The following is a 14,857-nucleotide window of genomic DNA, read 5'->3' on the forward strand; positions in this document are numbered from 1 at the left end:
AAATGTAATATAAGAAAATCACTTTTTCTGCTCAAAATTTGAGGATGTTCTACTTACCCTCCCTCTCCCAAGTTTTCTTCTGTCATCTCCCAAACAAAGTTTCACAATCACCCCCATGCTTCCAAAGCAGTCCCCCAGCCCCGGTGCAAGGGGCTCCATGGTGCCCCCCACCTACCCACCCAGGGGCTGCCTGGCATCAGTGGGATGAAAAGGAAGGAGAAAAACCCTTGAGGCCAAAGGATTGCAGGTACACACAGCATTCTAAGTCTCTAGCATCACATCACAAACTCTTTTCTATTCCTGGGAGCTGAAAACAAACTTTTTGGGAAAATCCCCAAAACCAGAAGGCACGTCAACTACTACCCCCCCCCCCCCCCCCCGAAAAAACACCTTCAGCAGGTGCAGCACAGCCCTGAACTGGTCTAAGCATACCGGGGGGTGCAGAGCAGGCAGCCCTCACCTGGTGCAGCAGCTGGGAGCCCCCCTCCCTACGGGAGTCCCCTCCAGGGCCAGCCCCCTGCCGCTCAAGCGGGGCCAGGCAGGGACGCCCCGGGGGCATAAAAACGGGAGCTGCCGCCTTCCGCTGCCCCCTCTTCCAGCATGAAGCTTACCTGGGACATCAACGACCCCAAACTGCCGCAGGTACCTGGTAGAGGGAGAGGGGGATATGGGGGGAAGGAGGCACTGGCACTAGCACGAGAAATCAGCAGGAAACTGGGGAACCTCCCTGTGACGGGGTCAGAATGCTGTTGGGGTTTTCCCCCAGGGCCTGAAGCCCTCCGGGTTGACTTTGTCCTCCCAAGGAGCTGTGCTTTACAGCCTATTTAATTTCCCCACATCAGGAGCCTCAACATTGCTTCCTACCAAGCTCACCTCTTACCTTGCAAAATCTTTCCCAGTGCAGTTACAGGGTTCTTAAGGGACTCTGCTGATGGCCGGAAATAAAGGCAGGGATTTAATGCAAAACCTCGGGCAGCTGTGTACAAACTCTTAAAGCAGTCCTTACTGTTAGACCAGCTTCCTTCTCCCTCATTCCCCCATTTGCATGCTAAAGGAAGCTCGGTTTGGCCTTTTTCCATTATAATTTAAATCATTTAAATATTGCATCTGTCTGCTGATGCGTCTGATTAAGCAGATTTGTCAATGAACATTCACTTTTTTTTCTCGGTTTGTGAGCTCCAAATGCATTTTTAAACCAAGCAGTTTTCATCTCACAATATATTGCACATCTCATGCAGTTACAGAAATGATTAACTCTGTAAATTCTGGATGCAAATGCTCTGTAAATCCCTGAATTCCCTGGGATTGCTCACATGTGGTGTATATGTATGTTAAATGGGCATTGTGGGAATTCTATTTGCATTGTAAAATAATTGGAGTTTAAAATCTCAGTTGTTCTTTCATTGCTCTGTTAATCGCATTTTGATAAGGAATGCTGGAAAGCCAGTGACATCCCTAATGGAAATGGTCTTTCTCTGGACCACCACGCATCTACTGCAATGTACAGAGTTGCACGTTTTTGCAATGTTTTCTTTTTCTGTTTGTTTTGCAAGAGCCTTGTTCATCTTGTGTTAGATGCACTGCAAGCAACAGTTGCTTAGCTAAAACTTCTAGTTTCCAGCCTGCAGGTGCATAGCCCTGTGGTGAGAAGAACTTAATAGTAAGTAGAAACAGGGCAGCCCCCGTCCTGCCTGGGCACAAGTGTGGTGGGGCAGCCCATAGGTGCTCGTAGTGAGGCTGATTTCCTACAGCTGGGCCACCTTACAGCAAAGAGGCATTGGTGACAACAGACCTTCTTATTACCAATGGTGATCCCAAAGGGGAAGGAGACCTGATTTTCTTTCGTGACATGGAAGCCCAGGTTGCCTTTCTCCTTTCACAGGCTGTTTCTGAATAAGCTGTTCTTCCAAAAACATTTTCTGCTGCTTCTGGCTTTTGCTGCATGAGAGGTCACAGAAGGAGCCCTCCCTCTCCTATTGTACGTTTTGCAATGGGATGACAACCTTGTGTTGCGATACCCCATCCTTATGCTCTCCCTGCTGTAGGAGCCCAAGCACTTCGATGCCTTCCAGGAGTGGCCGGATGGCTACGTGCGCCTCATCTACTCCAGTGAGGAGAAGAATGCGCAGAGGCACCTCAGCGGCTGGGCCATGCGCAACACCAACAACCACAACTGCCAGATCCTCAAGAAGTCCTGCCTGGGGGTGGTGGTGTGTGCCAGGAGCTGTGCCCTGCCCAGCGGTGCCAGGCTGCAGCTGCGCCCCGCCATATGTGACAAGGCTCGACAGAAGCAGCAAAGTGAGGGGGGCTTGGGGTGGGACAGGGCACCTGGGGACCATCAGCTGGGGCCGGCTGACTTCTAAGCAGAGGCCAGGTTGTTTTCTGGCATGCAGACTAAGGTGGTGTTGCAAGCAGTGTGAGCAAGTTAGTCCCAAATTCTGTCAACATCTGCTTGCAAATAGCTACGGGCAAATGGACCCACCGTCCTTTCATTCATTAGCTTATATCACCCGTGCAGCTCTAGTCTGCACTATTCAATTCTGCTCGGTAGACTGCATCCCATTTACTGGAATATCATATCTCAATCTGAATTTCAGTGAAGGACTTGTCCTATTGCTCTTGTGCTCCATTCACTCTCTGATTGCACCCTCGCCTTGAACAAGTGTTTTTCAAAAGTTTTTCAATCTGTTTTTGCAGGGAAAGCCTGTCCAAACTGCAACGCGGCCCTTGAGCTCATTCCTTGCCGAGGGCACAGTGGCTATCCGGTCACTAACTTCTGGAGGCTGGATGGCAAAGCAATATTTTTCCAGGTAAAAGCATGTATATGCATGTGCACAGACATGCACATACATGATATCCATATCCAGAAAGATCTCCTTTTTTCTTTTTTCTTTTTTTTTTTTCCTCTTTTTGTGTGTGTGTGTGTGTGTGTACCACCGAGCATGGTGAGTACAGTAGAGTTTGGACTCATGCCTGGATTCATCTGTATTATGAACCTGGCCATAACACATAAAGCAGTAACACTTGCCTGTCTTCTAAAAAAGCAGTACTTGAGGGCTAACTTTTTTCCATCTTAGCTATAACATCATTATAGAGGTCTAAAGTTCTCTTGTTTATAGTAAACAGATATGAACAAAGCTTGTCCTGCACCTTAGCACGTCTGCTGACTGAATCTCACCAAGGACCAAAGATTTATTTCCTACTAAGATAAGTAAATGGGGAAATGAAAGCATCATTTGAACTGCATAATTTCAAACAAAAATTCTGCTACATATGGAAAAAAAACAAAACAAAACAAAAACAACTTTGAATTCTAAAAGGTTTTAAAAGCTCACCAGAAAAAGGGTATTTAGAAGGTGATTTTGAAACTTTATGATGTTTCTGTGTGTTTGTTGTTGTTGTTGTTTTTTAGCAGTACTAGGACAAAAATTTCACCAAACCCTTCTGTTTTGAGCTTACATTCTGTGCTGGATTTGGGGCTTTTTTTCTTCCCCAGACTCCAGTGAACTCTATTTTTCCTATCAGTAAATGGAATCAAATGGGCCACATTCCCTAATTCTCACCTGTTATGTATAATTGTTATTATTCAGACATTGCATCATAAAAATGCAAAAACTGAAAAGATTTTGATAAAAATTGTTGATAAATTCTCACTTGGAATTTGCATTTGATAGAGGACATTTTAAAAATAGTTTTAAGTTTTCTAGTTTGTATTAGGGACTACCTGAAAGTCCATGTTGGAAAGTGTAATGGGTAAGTACATGTAGCATACGTTGTTTTGTCATATGTGAATACAGTTTTGTATACATAAGTCTGTGTATCCACAGCAGCTTCAATAGCAGACCATCTCTGGATGGCTTTCCTGGGTATAGATTTCCAAAATGTGGTTATCATTTTCAAAGTAAGTAATACTTGTCATCCATTAGCATGAAACCTCTTTCAAGCATGTTGTTGCCATTTTAGTGGCGGATGTTATAATGTAGAACTAGGATCCTGGAGTCAACCAATTAAACTAAATTTATAATGCATCCCCCCACTCCCCTGGTTCTGATCAGCTGTTCCTGAATGTCGTAGACATGGGTAGCAGCTTTGCTTTTTCATCACCCAGTCTTGCAGTCATCTCTGATTTCTCCTCCCTCACTTCTTACTTCTGTCTACCTGCAAGGCACAGCTGGCACAGCTGGGCTTTATTCATTTTTAAAATGTAATCCCCCCTTGTTCTTTAGATTCTTCTCTGTGCTCTCTTGTGCCAGGCCACAGGTTATGCACGCTCTCTCACTCTCTCTCTCGTTCTACTACTGCATTTTCTTTTCTCTTACCTCCTTCCAGTTTGCATCTAGTTCTTTGATTATCCTTATTTAGGCTAAAGGAGTTCACGACCACCCTAGGCCAGAGAGTAAATTGGAGGCAGAGGCAAGGCGAAGTGCAATTAAGAAGCAAATATCCTCTTCTCACCATTCCCAGAAAAAGAGACCTCTAAACTCGGAGGTAAGTCAAGATTTTCAGTCAATTAGAGAGGTGTCAGAGATGCATACTGGGAAGCCCAAGGCAAAACAAAGCTTTATACCATGCTACAGCTGTTTGCTTGGGACTGAAATGAGCAATAGTGCAACTGTCAGGATGTGTATGTGGGTGGTATCCGTTCCCAAATCTCAAAGATCTCATCCTTTCCAGGTGGGAAAATACCATGATAGCAGTGGTTACGTCAATAACATGCAGAATCTGCCCTGCATGGATGGCCCAGAAAGAGTCAGCATCATCACAGACACCAGTTTTTCAATTCCAACTCAGTCTTACCCCTGGCCACAAAACGCTGACCTCTACAAAGCGCCTTATGACTCAGCCAGCTTCCAAGAGGATCAGCTATCACCATACCAGAAGTGCCCCAATCCAAGGATCTATGTGCCTAGAGCGTGCAGCTATGAGTTTGGAGTTCCTACTTTTATAAGCTCCAGTGCTTACCCATCATTATACAAAGATCTAACAAATCCTCCCACTGACGCTGACCCCATCAATTTGAATGGATCTCACTATAGTTCTTTGGCCAGCAATGACAAGAGCTTTGATAATACTGGTAGGCATTACGGATTGAAACCAGTCTGGGGGAAAAATGCCAGCAGAGAAAGGAGCGACTATGGTCAGATGCAAACAAGGGCTAACCACCCTTATTACGGTGGTGAGTACCCCAGCAGGTATGGTACCAGCCCCTCTCCCATAGCCCCACCGTTACAAACTGTCATCACGACTACCACAAAAGTGTCCTACCGGGCCTACAAGCCATCTGCGCTGAAATGCAGCAACAACCTCTGCGATATGAACAACCTTCAGAGCTATACCCACGTGGCTGAAAACGTCTCAGGCGCTATCTATTCAGGGATGAAGAATCAGGAAGATTTTGGGATGATCAAGTCAGCGTTGCTCTACCAGCATGATGCAATCCCTGCAAAGGCCGAACCAGCCGAGAACGTGGAGACCTATCGGTATGGGCTACCACTGGGGAACAGCTACACTGAGCATGAAGGACAGGACTTAAGGTTTGAAAGTGCTGAATATTGGCTAAACACTGCATAAATGACAGCAGAATGATTAACTCAAACTGGGAAATAAATGCGTGACTGCACTGACCGTATACATGACTTGGGAATTGAGGAGAAGTGAGGAAGCAGTGTGTTACAACAACTTATCCCCCAGATAAGTTGTTTCTTGCCTTTCTGGCACTGAGCGAAGCATATTGCCCACAAAATTTCAATATTAGTAAATAGTATGAGATGTCCAGCCCCAAGCAGGAGAAGGTTGTGCAGGGGCACAGCACCCATGGAAGCAAATGGCCTCTGCTAGAGGCTGCGATCTGCTTACAGCCACCAGCCCTGCCAAAGGCTGTGGGCTTGGAGGGGGACGGCAGTAAAGAAAATGGTTCCCAGGGAATGGGAAAAGATGAGGAAGGAGGTGTAGACTGCGGTCAATGGAAAGAAGAGACAGTAAGGCAACTTGCAGGATAATCCACCTGAGTGATCCATTCACCTGCCACAATCCTGATGAATAGAAGAACTAATTGTCTTTTTCTGAAAAAAGAAATGATAAACCTTCATGGAAACTGCTATTTTGTTTGACGGCAGCAGGCCAGTGTGAATGCACCTTCCTGGTTACTGTTCTTCTCTCTGCTTCACCATTAAGTCTTTTTTTCCTCCAAGGGATTTCTCCTAGCACTTTTTTTTCCTCTCTGCAATCAACCTCCCATGACAGCAGTGGTCTACTGGGAATGAAGCAACTGACAGAATGAGAGGCCAAAAAACAATTTCCAGAGACCCTGAGCTAAACAGAAAAGGTTGCATCCCCAGGTTCTCAGATAATTGAATTAATTCTCCAATAGGCACAAAATAAATACTGCTGGTTTAAATGTTATGTATTTTGGAAGCTGTATAGTGCTGTGTAAAAAAAACCATACCTAAACAGTGTATGCCTAGCAAGAAAGCTATGTAGGCTGGGGTTTGGTCAGGGTGGCAGCATTTATTATTAATATTAGTTACCAAGTATTTTAACTTTTTGGATGCTCAAATATTTTGGAAAAATCTGTTTTTATTACGTGTTGGCTATGTTTTATGTAACAGCCTGCTACTGTGTGCTTTTAATAAATATGCGTTTAAAAACAAGATAACATAAACTAACATGAGCAGCTGGTTAGTTGGCTTCGACACGCAGAACCTTGTAGTGCTGTCATAAATCAGTAACCAAATCTTATTTGTAAAACATGGTGTACAAACTCTTGGGTTTTTAAAAAAGTCATACATCTTTCGAGGTCCCTTCCAACCCCTTCAATTCTGTGATTATGAGTATTTCTTTCTTTAAGTTTGTATTTTTATGAAAAAAATATATGCACAGCATCCTGTTCCAGTAGTGTGTGGTTGTTCAGCATTTTGAAAACTCAGGCCTCTTGCAACTGGAATTTATCAAAAGACTAAATTATTGTATCTGTCAAACTTGCATTGACTTGTAATATATTTGCTGTCTACCTCACTGGGCTCATTTAAAATTTTATGTCCATTCTTCCAGGGGCTTTAGATTACAGAAAAGAACCGATTCAGGTGAGCAATGTCAGTTTGGTAATTAGCCCACATACTAAGCTAAGAAAATAACAAGTAACCACCCAGAAAGGCTGAGCCAAAATTTGAGCTTATATGTATATAATGCTATCCCTGTACACAGAACTGAGATTTCTCTTCTGTACTCCAAAATATATTGAGTCATTTGGGCTGTAGAATAAAAAATAAGATATAAAGCCTTCTAAACTTAAAAGGAGAAAAAAAAATAAAGTGAGGCAAATTGACTAAAAAAGCTGAGATAAGATTCACAGCAGATCCCAAACTTCATGAAAATCTTAAACAAAGATGTAAACTGCTCCATTTTGTATTGATTTTAGAGAAATTAGACCGCTGCAACTTACACTTTGAATGTGTTAAAATGCTAGGATAGGCTGTGGGGATTTTGCGCTGTTAATATGCTGGTATCAAGTTTGTTGCTGTACCCATATGCTTAATTTGTTATGCTATGCTCTTGAAATGCTTCCTTTTAAGCAGAACTTGGCTGCATTTTCTCAACTGATGTACCACCTGTGTTAGGATGCTACTTTTTAGGTGTGGACTCCTGTCTAATAAATGCAACAGCTGTTTAACACGGTACAAAGATATGGTAGCAATTACCTCACCACATCCACTCGAGCAAATAAAAAATCCCTGAAGGTTATTGCAGCCTTTCTCTACACTGACACCAGTGCCTTTTGTGCACAAGCATCTGCAACAACCTGTCTGTTCAATAACCTTTGTGGTTAAAATATCAGATGGATACAATCTAGTGCAGCACATAGTTTTCTCTCCAAAATATAGCAATTTAAAAGCAATGTTAGCTTCTGTGCTCACACAAAAAAAGCTGAAATCAAATGTCTCTGCTGTTTTATATAGCTGCAGAATTATCTTTAAAAGCGTGCTTCCCAAGCAAAGCAGCATCCTTGAAGAAAGATGTGCTCCTTTCAGTCCTTGAGTAGCTGTTTTTCCATTCATCGTACCATTCAGATGTGGTTTCTGGCCCTTCCTCGAGCACATGAGAGGAGTGCGGGGGCCACCCGCATCCTGTGCCATGGCAGGCATCCTCACCTAGCAAATTCCAGTTGTCACAGCAAAGCTGAGAAGTGGAAAAAATGTGCTTTCAGAGCTCAGCCACCTGTGGCTCCGGCTTCGTATGGACAACAAGGGCCCTACTGAGGCGGAGCACCAGCTGTCCCCAGGCTGAGGATGCCCTTTATACTCAAAAAAGCAGCCTTTCAATGGCAAGGTTTAAAAGCAGAAGTGTGTTGAATGGATCCCTTCCAGAGACAAGAGGCTTCTCGATGATGTTTCTCAACACGTGTACCTGCCAGGTGTGGCCATGTGTCACAGACCCGATGTGGGCACCTGTATGTGGGCAATGCCACCTGGTCCCCTCTGCTGCTACCCCCTGCCCTCAGTAGCAGGTCCTGCTAAGGGGACAGACCCTGGGAGCCCAGCATTTTGGGTCTGCTGAGCTCACTGATGTCTCTACTCCTCTGGGGAGGTCTTCATGATCTTTGTGGACAGAGGCAAGTGTTCCTCTGAGCTCTATGGATGGGAACCAGTCTGGAGACAGTGATGATACAGCAGAGCAGAATATTTCTAAGCCTACTTTTTACTTTTTTTTTTTTTTTTTTTTTTTTTTGGGGGGGGGGAGGGAGGTGGAGGGAGGTGTCTGGATTTTTTTTTTCATGTTATTTGTTTGTTTTGCTCTGTTTTTTAGTCTTTTTGAGTTATCTAATCCACCTGAGCTACTCCTATTCACAAAGATGGATAACACCTCTTAAGACAGACTATTTAGCAGGAGACACGGTGCACTTCTGGAGGTGCAGGAGGCCTTCTAAAAAGATGAATCACGGGTTTTGTGCCACTCCTACTGTGCTCAGTGTCAGTCACATGCAGAAAAAGCAGAGAACTGAGACCTTCAGCGTTGTGTAGTTCCTCCTAAGACACAGGGTGAAAAGTCAGTCCAGGTGTGTTAAAACCCATCTGCCTGAGAACTAACAAGAGCAGAGAATGGTGCTGTCCCGTGTCTGGACAACTGCCTGAGGTCTTCTAGACACATAAAGTAAGTATCTGCCCATCGCTCTCGAACAAAGGAAGGGCAGATCAGTTGCTGTTTATGTAGTGCTATGGTTAGGATTGTGCAAAATAGAGAGCACATTTCAACATGACACCTCCACAAGCTTGCAGGAGCCCGCATGCAAGACAGAGATCAGGGGGATGATACAGGTGTGAATAAACATCACAAAGAAATGTTGCTCATTTGGATCAAACTCATTCAAAGCAACAGCAACCAAATAAAGTTCACACAACCCCTATTAACTTCTACATACCTGCTGTCACTTGTTGTACTGCCAGTTGTGAGAAGCTGGTTTCAGGTGCTTATGCTGGCATTTTAGCAAAGCACTGATACCTTTATGGGCCGCAGCCAAAGAGGGTTCTTTCAACAGAAAATTAGTAGAGGGTCTGCTAATCTTGTTGTGTAAAATGAGCAGGCAAGCAGGTGCACCAGGATCTTCTCAGAGGTCCTTCTGCAGGACTCGCAAACACCCCTGCCGTTCCAGCCTGATGGCTTTCCTTCGTTTTCGTGCTTCACAGAAAGAGCAAAGCCCAGCACTTCTCTTAATGCCTTTGTGACAAAATGAGGGGTTAAGTGACTGGGCTGCAGTGCTTGCCATATAGCTCTGAAGCATGTTGCAGTTTGTCATAACTACAGTGCAGTCTTCCCACCTCCGTGCATCAGGGAGCATTACAGAAACCACTGGCAATCAGCAGGTGCAGGACAGCACTAACAGAATTTAGACTCAATTGCTGCACCTCTGCAAAACTAGTATTGAAATTATTTATATATCAGTCTTGACTTTTGGTTGCTTCCCAGCACTCACCACTCCCATCCTCTATGTCCCACTATTTGGAGTTTATTTCAAGCAGAGGAAAAAACACACTCATGTTTCTTATTTTGAGAGGCTCTTTTTTTTTCTTTTTTTTTTTTTTTTTTTTTCCCCATAATGCAGAAGCAAACGGAAGAGCAGCTTTCTGAAACAGCAGGTAATTCCTGGTATGAGATCAAACTCAGAAAATTAGCTATGCCCATGCGCTTATGTCCCCGCAGAGAAGTGACAACACTTTGCAAAACACAGCTGATGTCACTGAACCATGGCCCAAGTTTTGCCTGTGGGGTAACGCTGCTTTCACACTCCTCATGTCCAGGTCTCATCTTTGCACTTCATTGTACTCAGGAGGCACCTCTGATGTTTTTACTTCAGTAAAGGAAAGGGACATATTCTGTTTCTGGAAAAAAGAAAAAAGAAAAAAAAAAAAAATATATATATTAATCCTTGTGCTGTCATTTCAACAAACTGTTCGAGTTGCTGAGTCCTCTAGGCTCCAAAGTGCTGCTTCCCACAGCCTCCTGTTCTGCACAGCTGACTAAAGGCAGAAGCAATTCATCTGTCAGCAGTGCTTGACCCAGCACCTCATCACCACCCTGGCCATTGACAAACAGGAGAAAAGAAGTGTAACTGGGACAGCTTCCCCTTTTTGCTGACAGCCTGGTGAAGCTGAGCAAATCTGAACTTCTACACCATTTCTCTGCCTCTCCCTCCAAAGTATCTCTTGTAGTTACCATGTTGTCTCTTCTTCTTGGCCCTTGACCTCAAAAAGCATTTAAAGAATAGGAAGCTTTGAGCTTTAAAGCTTCAGGTGAGACCTCACTCTCAAAACTACCCATTGGCTCAGACACTAAATACACATATTTTTTTAATCGTGTCTTCTGTACACACTGGGGAAATTTATGTTATAAAGGACTACTAAGAAACGGCATGGAGAAACACTCTTAGGTAAATGATAGGACAAGGTGGAATAGTCTTAAACTAAAAGAGGATAGATTTAGATTAGACATTAGGAGGAAATTCTTCACTGTAAGGTTAGCAAGGCACTGAAACACGTCGCTCAGAGAAGCTGTGGATCACAGAATCACAGAATCATCTAGGTTGGAAGAGATCTCCAAGACCACCTAGTCCAACCTCTGACCTAACACTAACAAATCCTCCACTGAACCATATCCCTAAGCTCTACATCTAAATGTCTTTTAAAGACCTCCAGGGATGGTGACTCAACCACTTCCCCAGGCAGCCCATTCCAATGCCTCACAACCCTTTCAGTAAAGAAGTTCTTCCTAATATCCAACCTAAACCTCCCATGGTACAACTTTAGCCCATTTCCCCTTGGCTGTCACCAGGCACATGGGAGAATAGACCAATCCCCACCTCACTACAACCTCCTGTAAGGTACCTGTAGAGAGCGATAAGGTCACCCCTGAGCCTCCACTTCACCAGGCTGAACAACCCCAGCTCCCTCAGCTGCTCCTTTTAAGACTTGTTCTCCAGACCCCTCACCAGCTTCGCTGCCATTCTCTGGTGTTGTGGTTTAACCCGGCAAGCAGCTAAACACCACGCAGCTGTTCGCTCACCCTCCCCTTCCTCTCTGGGACGGGGGAGAGAAATGGAAAGTGAAGCCCGTGAGTTGAGATAAAGACAGTTTAATAAGACAGGAAAATAATAATAACAATAATAATAATAATAATAATAATAATAATACAATGGTGATAATAGTACTACTACTAATAATATGTACAAACAAGTGATGCACAATGCAATTGCTCACCACCCGCTGACCGATGCCCAGCCTAACCCCGAGCAGTCTGGCCCCCTCCCCCGGCTAGCCACCCCTATATATTGTTTAGCATGACGTCAGATGGTATGGAATACCCCTTTGGCTAGTTCGGGTCACCTGTCCTGGGTCTGTCCCCTCCCAGCTCTTACTGCACCCCCAGCCTGCCTGTTGGCAGGACAGGGCAAAAGGCTGAGATGTCCTTGGCTTGGTATAAGCACTGCTCTGCAACAATTAAAACATCGGGGTGTTATCAGCACTCTTCTCATCCTAAGCCAAAACACAGCATTCCACCAGCTACTAGGAAGAAAATTAATTCTGTTCTAACTGAAACCAGGACATCTGGACATGGTCGAGCACCTCGATGCCCTTCTTGTAGTGAGGGACCCAAACCTGAACACAGTACTCTTGGTGCAGCCTCACCAGAGCCGAGTACAGGGGGACAAGGGGACAATCACTTCCCTAGCCCTGCTGGCCACACTGTTTCTTATACAAGCCAGGATGCTGTTGGCCTTCTTGGCCACCTGAGCACACTGCTGGCTCATATTCAGCCGACTATCAACCAATGCTCCCAGGTCCTTCTCTGCCAGGCAGCTTTCCAACCACTCCTCTCCCAGCCTGTAGCTCTGCTTGGGGTTGTTGTGCCCCAGCACAGGACCCGGCACTTGGCCTTGTTGAACTTCATGCAGTTGGCCTCAGCCCATTGGTCCAGCCTATCCAGATCCTCCTGAGGAGCCTTCCTTCCCTCGAGCAGATCGACACACGTGCTTAACTTGGGGTTGTCTGCAAACTTACTGAGGATGCACTCGATCATGCAATGAGGAAGGCCAAGGCCTGGTTAGAATGAAATTTAGCAACAGACATCAAGGACAACAGGAAGGGCTTCTTCAAATACATCAGCAGCAAAAGGAAATCTTAGGAAAATATGGGTGCACTGCTAAATGAGGTGAGTGCCTTGGTTATAGCACATACAGAGAAGGCAGAGTTACTGAATGCTTTCTTACGTTCATTCTTCACTGCTAAGGCTAGCCCTCATGCAGTACTGAGCCCGGAAACAAGAGAGAAAATGTGGAGAGAGGAAGACTTTCCCCTGGTTGAAGAGGACTGGGGTAGAGATTATTTAGGGAAGCTAGACACCCACAGGTCTATGGGCCCAGATGGGATGCACCCAAGTGTGCTGAGGGAGCTGGTGAATGTGATTGCTGGGCCACTTTCCATCATCTATCAGCAGAACAGTCCTGGATGACTGGAGACTTGCTAATATGATGCCCATCTCTAAGAAGGGTCATAAGAAGGAACTGGGCAACTACAAGCCTAATCTCGGTGTCAGGAAAAGGGATGGAACAGGTCGTCTTGAATGCAATCACGCAATGCATACAGGAGCACTGGGGGATCAGGCCCAGCCAGCATGGGTTCATGAAAGGCAAGTTCTGCCTGACCAGCCTTATCTCCTTCTATGACTGGGTGACCCGCCTGGTGGATGAGGGAAAGGCTGTTGATGTAGTCTACTTAGACTTCAACAAAGCCTTTGATACAGTCACAGTCTCTCACAGTGTTCTGGAGAAGCTGGAGACCCATGGCTTGGACAGGTACACTCTGCTGACTTAAAAGCTGGCTGGACAGCTGGGCCCAGAGAGTGGTGGTGAATGGAGTGAAATCCACAGCGTCCTGGCTTGTATCAGGAATAGTGTAGCCAGCAGGACCAGAGAGGTGATCGTCCCCTTGTATTCTGCTCTGGTGAGGCCGCACCTCGAGCACTGTGTAAAGTTTTGGGCCCCTCACTACATGAAGGACATCGAGGCCCTGAAGCATGTCAAGTGAAGGACTAGGAATATGGTGAAGGGCCTGGAGCGCAAGTCATGTGAGGAGCAGCTGAGGGAACTGGGGTTGTTCAGTCTGGAGAAGTGGAAGCTCAGGGGAGACCTTGTTGCTCTCTACAACTACCTGAAAGGAAGGTGCAGGGAGCTGGTGGTCGGCCTCTTCTCACAGGTAACTAGTGATAGGACTAGAGGGAATGGCCTCAAATTGCACCGGGGGAGGTTCAGGTTGGTAATGAGGAGACATTTCTGCTCAGAAAGAGCAGTCAGGCATTGGGACGGGTTGCCCAGGGAGGTGGTGGGGTCACCGTCCCTGGGGGTGTTCAAGGAAAGGCTGGACCTGGTCATTCGGGACACGATTTAGTGGGTGATAGTGTCGGCAGGGCGATACTTGGGCCAGATGACCTCGGAGAACTCTCCCACCACTAACAACCCTTCCCCTCCCTGCCCCTGCAGCCACGCAGGCGCGCTGCCCGCTCTCCCTCCTGTCCCCTCCCCGGAGCGGGCAGGTCCCGCCCAGCTCCGCGGCGTCGCCCCGGCGACGCGTTAGCGCGGCCCGGCGGCTCCCGGCTGCTGCGGCTCCCGGGCGCAGGTGGGTGGCACTGCCCCTGGCGCACTCGCCCCGCCGCCGCGGTGGGCCGCGTCCCGTGCGCTGCTTTTGTTGCGGGTTTGGCCTTTCTGAGTTTCTTCGTCAGTTTTTGTAGCCGGCTGAGCGCGCAGCTCAGAGGTGCTCGCTAACGCGTAATTCAGGTACAGCAGAAGCCCTGGAAACGCAGAGAGCGGTGCAACTTTCCAGGACTCGTTTTGGAGAATTAGGAAGCGGGTGTTCCTTATTAACAGCGCTGGGTAAGCGGGGGATGATTCCGCCCAGCGCGTACACCTGATCGAGACAACGAGGACGTATCTGTGGTACGGTGATAGACATACCCCCGCGTTTTGCCGAGACAGGGCAGGATTTATGTTACTGGTTTCTGAGGCCAGCTATCGTAGCGTCCCTCCTCCTTTCGCCTGCGCACTGCCCTCTGGCGGTGGCACTTTGGGGCCTTTCCGATGAAGGTTTGTAGCCTCCTTCCCCTGGGACTTTGCTCCTTTCCCCGTTGCGCGTGCTCTGTGGTTGTTTAGCACTTCGGCAGCTTTGCTTTTTTCCAGCTCAGCCAACTCAGTTGTCTTGAGTTCTACTTTGGGGCACCGTGTGCCTTCTTCAGGCTTGATTTTGTGGCTAGAGCTGAGCCTTGTTGCGTAAGGCTGATACAACAGTTGAACAGTTTGAGCAATCCCTTCGGCTTG

The 14,857-nt window shown here is 46.3% G+C and overlaps 1 protein-coding gene across 1 annotated transcript; it reads left to right on the plus strand.

The window, feature by feature from the left end:
• Positions 1-600: 600 nt before the first annotated feature.
• Positions 601-5,571, plus strand: GCM2 (glial cells missing transcription factor 2; the record flags this gene model as incomplete). Its single annotated transcript, XM_084281633.1, has 5 exons — positions 601-642; positions 2,046-2,298; positions 2,698-2,810; positions 4,363-4,488; positions 4,675-5,571. 5 exons carry the CDS (start codon positions 601-603, stop codon positions 5,569-5,571), a joined length of 1,431 nt encoding a protein of 476 aa, XP_084137759.1.
• Positions 5,572-14,857: the final 9,286 nt, after the last annotated feature.

The sequence above is a fragment of the Netta rufina genome, assembly GCF_964035555.1.
Source record: "Netta rufina genome assembly, chromosome: 2".
NCBI lineage: Eukaryota > Metazoa > Chordata > Aves > Anseriformes > Anatidae > Netta > Netta rufina.